The following is a 5,735-nucleotide window of genomic DNA, read 5'->3' as shown; positions in this document are numbered from 1 at the left end:
CAATAATGGGCTTATGAGCCGCATAGCTATGGAACAGACACAGCTCTCCTCCATTGACTCCGTTGGTTTGTTGCTTGACCAGGCAAAAGCGTACAATAGTGTACATCCTTAATATCTCAAGCGAGCTTTGGAACGATTTTGCTTTCCTGGTATCATTGTCCACTGTATTTCCAAACTTTTCTTCTCTATTGACGTATCTGTTAATGACAATGCATTTATTTCACCTTCTATAGAGCAACAACAGGGACTTTTCTAAGAAGATCCATTGTCACTCTTCCATCTCGCCTTTGAGCCCTTGCCCTGATGATTGATCCATGGCACTTCGTTTTATGGATCATGTATCTACATTGACGCTTTTGACAACTCTACACCACCACCTGTTAAAATACTAGCCCACTCTGATGATTTCTTGGTTTTTCTTCACATTCTTGCAGTTTTTTTTTATTATATACCAACACTTGGACGCATACTCTCGGGCCTCTCATGCACAAACAAACCTACGTAAGATACAGGCCTTTTCGTTATCTGGTGCCTCATCAACCAAATCGCAAACTCTTCTCCAGACAAGTCTATTACTGCATGACATTATCGCACTTCACGATCTGTCCTGGCATACCTAGCGTCTCCTTTAATCTTGTTTCTAGCTTAACGAGACTAGTTCTATTAGTCACTCATGCAATTTGTTGAATCTGCATGTCATATTTACTCACAGCCCTCACTATTACTACTTGGTCGTTCCACATTTCTTATCACACTGATTCTCTCTCGCATGCAGCGTGTTCTTCATGTCACTATTGCTCATATCAAGTTCTTTGATAAACTTGGGTCTATTATGCGTCAGTTCCTTCACCAGAAAATTTTACCCATGGCTAGTCTAGCCTCTCTCTGTTTTCCTTGGACACAAGACGAATTGGGTATATTAAATCCTCAATTCCAAATTCCAACAAAAAGTCTTTACCAAGCGATGGTTAAAGCCCTCTATATATCCACCAGCGTGTTGCTCCTTTTTCACTCCACGGATACAACACAGTCTTCATCCTGCCCAAACACACGGCGATATTCGACCACCTTTGTTGTTTCCACGTCTGCGACACCATCATTTTTTGTTCTGTCCACAATGAAGCCCATTCCGCGCAACTTCTCTTTTGTCACTGTTGGCTACTTTATTTTTGTGATCCTTCTGGACGTACTACAACAAGTTGGCGGAGGATTTTAGCGTCTGATACGTTTATATATGATGAAGAGTTAGAGGCCGTCCGTCCTCGATCACCCAACGAAAGGAATTCATCTCCATACCTCATTTCCAAACTGTTTTGCTATTTTTCTACTGAAAGAGCCACCCTTATCCCCCCTTTAACATCCCTCTCTCTACTTGCCCACAAAACCACTGGCTTTCACCTGTTCTTTATTTGTTGCTGCTCTTAATCCAAAATATGCCCTATTTAGTACTCTTGGTACCCATAGTTTTTGTGCTATATGCCGCAACCCATTCAAAGCTCTACTTGCTTCTTTGCCACTCACCCCACGACAATGGTGCACCTTTTGGTCATTTCCTATCCCTCACTCATCTGATAATATATGGTATCGAACTATCCTCAATACCCTCTCATTCCAAATCACCCTCTACCACCATGCATCTGCACTATTTGACACTGTAGTATACACACCGCAATTGAGTGAAGTGCATACTCGACGACCAAACACTGGTTACCTCTTGCTGATGAACCTGACAAGTTAACAATCTCCGGAGCTGTTACACACCAGGCACACGTACACTACACACTCGAACAGTGCAAACCAACCATTACACAACAGGGTTTTGATTTACATGGATTTTAATAGTATCAAATATAAGTAATATTACTCTGACTCGCTTTAATAAACAAAGCTTTCAAAACATCTACTTTTTCCTATATTGAGATACTAGCTCAATAATAATCCCGAATACCTCAGTGTACCTCAGTGTGTGTATACGAAAAACTGCATAATTTATTTTAAATAGCCGTACGGTAAAATCTGGCGGATTAATCAATAAACAGCACCGACAAAAAAAAAAGGAAACTATCAATAGTGCTTTTGAGAAATGATATATTAATATTAGATAATTAGTAAATCTCAGCTATATACTCTTTATAGATTAAAATCTAAACTCTTAATCAGTTTACGTGAATGGAATAAGAATTTTTACAAATGGTTTATGTGTATGCACCTTGAACCTTGAACCTGAATAAACTTATTCGAAGGAGTATTCAAGCAATCATGATTGTTTTTATCTTGATTTTGGGAACTTGAGACGGCGGGTGTATTTGGTGACCATCGCCATTTGGAAGAGAAAAGCAGCGACATTAGGAGATTGAAACTTGTAGAACGAGGGAGAAAAATAAAAAGTAATAGTAGTTGGCTGTAAAGAGGTCAGTAATCCGACTCTAGACACTATACAGCTCGAAAGCTCTTCCTAATAATAAAGTCTCTTACTATTTACTTTGCCCCCACTCAAGTACTCTGTTCAAAACACGTGTATTCAAAATTGCAAATGATTGGCTCATGTCAAAATAAAAAAAAAAGAACGCGTCTCAAATTGTGTGGCCCAAATATTATAACGCGTTTTAAAAAAAGAAACACTCTCACGGTATTATTTTTCTTCTTTGCGCTTTTTCATTAGTTTACTCCAATGTACAGCAACACCAGCAGCAGCAGCAGCAGCATCAGCACCCAGAAAAAAGTGTCGTCCAACGGCTCACTTGTGTTTGGCCCAAAGGCCATTCACAAGCATGTCCCAAAGCTGTTGAGACACACAATTCTGGTTAGATTAGCCAAAACTAATCTAGCCAAAGTTTTTGATCGAAAGATCAAAAAAGTGAAAATGATTGGTAAGTCATGTCTCTATATAATAGTAGATAAACAATATAATATTAATCAATAATATACCTATAGCACCAGACCTGCCCAAGGGGCTTAAGCGACGATTGGAGAAAGAAAATGAGCTGGAGCACAAAGCTCCAGCTCATTTTATCAAGCAAAAGAAAATGAGAATTGAAGAAGCAGGAATAAGAAGAAGAGACATTGATGCAAAAGAAGCAGAAAGAAGAAGAAGAGCAGAAAGAAGATATGTAGAAAGAGTAAGAAGAGCAGAAAGAAGAAGAAGACAAGCAGAAAGAGACGAAAGAAGAAGAGAAGAAGAAAGAAGAAGAGAAGAAGAGAGAAGAAGAGATGAAGAAGATGGTGATTATGAAGATGATGAAGAGGATGATGAAGATGAAGAAGATGATGATGATGATGAAGAAGAAGAAGAAGAAGACGAAGAAGAAGAAGAAGAAGAAGAAGAAGAAGAAGAAGAAGAAGAAGAAGAAGAAGAAGAAGAAGAAGACGAAGTAGTAGTGAAGGAAGAAGAAGAAGACGAAGACGAAGTAGTAGTGAAGGAAGAAGAAGAAGAAGACGAAGTAGTAGTGAAGGAAGAAGAAGAAGTAGAAGTGAAGGAAGAAGAAGAAGAAGAAGAAGAAGAAGAAGAAGTAGAAGTGAAGGAAGAAGAAGAAGAAGAAGAAGAAGTAGAAGTGAAGGAAGAAGAAGAAGAAGAAGAAGAAGAAGAAGAAGAAGTGAAGGAAGAAGAAGAAGAAGAAGAAGAAATAGAAGGAGAAGAAGGAGAAGAAGAAGAAGAAGAAGAAATAGTAGTAAAAGAAGAAGAATTAGAAGATGAAGAATATGAAGAATATGAAGAATATGAAAAGTATCATATTGATACATTTGCATATGTTAAAGAATATGACGAAGATTATGAAGAAGAAGAAGAAGTAGAAGTGAAGGAAGAAGAAGAAGAAGAAGAAGAAGATGAAGATTATGAAGAAGAAGAAGAAGTAGAAGTAAAGGAAGAAGAAGAAGAATATGAAGAAAATGAAGAAGACGAATATCACGCTTATCATTATAGTACTTATGAATATCGTAAAGATTATGATGAAGATTATGAAGAAGAAGAAGAAGTAGAAGTAAAGGAAGAAGAAGTAGAATATGAAGAAGATGAAGATTATGAAGAAGAAGAAGAAGTAGAAGTAAAGGAAGAAGAAGTAGAAGTAAAGGAAGAAGAAGTAGAAGTAAAGGAAGAAGAAGTAGAATATGAAGAAAATGAAGAGTATGAAGAAGAAGAATATAGTGAAGATGACGATGATTATGAAGATGCCGAAGAATAAGAAGAAGAGTTGGCAACAGGAAGCAACAGAAGCAACATACTAACATACTAACAAGCAACAGATACTAACAAGCAACGGGAACTAACAAGCAACGGGAACTAACCTTACTCACAACTAACTACAAACAATTAACTTTTTGAACAACTAACATTATGAACAACTAAAATTACTAACAACTAACTTTACTAGCAAAATCCGGATCAGAGTCATAGCTAGAGTTAGAATTAGAGTCATAGCTAGAGTTATAATTAGAGTTATAGCTAGTGTTAGAATTAGAGTCATAGCTAGAGTTATAATTAGAGTCATAGCTAGAGTTATAATTAGAGTCATAGCTAGAGTTAGAATTAGAGTCATAGCTAGAGTTAAAATTAGAGTCATAGCTAGAGTTAGAATAAGAGTTATAGCTAGAGTTAGAATAAGAGTTGTAGCTAGAGTTAGAATTAGTTATAAGCATAGCCAAAAAAAATCAACTCTTATATATTTTAACCAAAATGTGTTATTATATATATTAGGAGCTTTGCTCCCCCTCCCCTCGGGGGAAGGGGTCATTGGCCTATGAAGTTTTATATAACTTTTCTCTACTGTCAATTGTGTACGGCACACAATTACCAAGTAGTATAGGCTTCATATTTTATTTTATTGAGAAACAAGTAAGTTAGATAATACGTGACAAAATTTATAAGTTGTATGACATGATATCTAACTTCATCCTGTTTTTTCTAATTAGACTAGGAGCTTTGCTCCCCCCTTCCTCTCAGAGGGTGACCCCATTGGCCTATGTTAAGTTCTATATGACTTTTTCTTACTGTTAATTGTGTGCCGTACACAATTACCAAGTAGTATAGGCCTTATATTTTATTTTATTGAGAAACAAGTAAGTTGAAGAATACGTGACGAAAGTTATAAGTTGTATGACATGATCTCTAACTTCATCCTGTTTTTTTCTAATTAGACTAGGAGCTTTGCTCCCCCCTCCTCTCAGAGGGTGACCCCATTGGCCTATGTTAAGTTCTATATGACTTTCCCCTACTGTTAATTGTGTGCCGTACACAATTACCAAGTATTATAGGCCTTATATTTTATTTTAATGAGAAACAAGTAAGTTAGAGAATACGTGACGGAAATTATAAGCTGTATGACATGATCTCTAACTTCATCCTGTTTTTTCTAATCAGATAAAATAAAATGAACTGCTGGGAGCATGGCTTTTAGCTAAAAGTCTAAATACGGGATAAAAGTCGAGATAAAAGCAACTGCTGGAGATGCTATTATATTATATTGCTTATTTTTCTTTATCATTATTATTATTATTATTATTATTATTATTATTATTATTATTATTATTATTATTATTATTGCAAAAGCAAAAAAAAAAACCCTAAAAAAGTCTGAGGGTACCCGGAGCCCAGAGACATGTGAAGATTGTACAAAAGAATCCATGTACATCCGACAATCATTTGAGATTAGCATGAAAGAATGTTATTGTTTGTAAAGCGAACAGTAATAGACTTTTTTCCTCTCTCTCTCTCTCTCTCTCTTAAGTAATTCGGTGGT

The 5,735-nt window shown here is 36.4% G+C and overlaps 2 protein-coding genes across 2 annotated transcripts; both read left to right on the top strand.

The window, feature by feature from the left end:
• Positions 1-13: 13 nt before the first annotated feature.
• On the top strand, positions 14-311 carry PHYBLDRAFT_153662 (hypothetical protein; the record flags this gene model as incomplete). The annotated part of the gene is made up of 2 exons (XM_018433218.1): positions 14-100; positions 234-311. The coding sequence occupies 2 exons, from the start codon at positions 14-16 to the stop codon at positions 309-311; spliced, it is 165 nt and encodes a 54-aa protein (XP_018283310.1).
• A 362-nt stretch (positions 312-673) lies between these two features.
• On the top strand, positions 674-1,738 carry PHYBLDRAFT_153661 (hypothetical protein; the record flags this gene model as incomplete). The annotated part of the gene is made up of 3 exons (XM_018433217.1): positions 674-1,186; positions 1,246-1,310; positions 1,447-1,738. 3 exons carry the CDS (start codon positions 674-676, stop codon positions 1,736-1,738), a joined length of 870 nt encoding a protein of 289 aa, XP_018283309.1.
• Between the last annotated feature and the right edge of the window lie 3,997 nt (positions 1,739-5,735).

Source organism: Phycomyces blakesleeanus (genome assembly GCF_001638985.1).
Source record: "Phycomyces blakesleeanus NRRL 1555(-) unplaced genomic scaffold PHYBLscaffold_47, whole genome shotgun sequence".
Classification (NCBI taxonomy): domain Eukaryota; kingdom Fungi; phylum Mucoromycota; class Mucoromycetes; order Mucorales; family Phycomycetaceae; genus Phycomyces; species Phycomyces blakesleeanus.
Note: the sequence above shows the minus strand (reverse complement) of the source record. Positions and strands in the feature narration are given on the sequence as shown.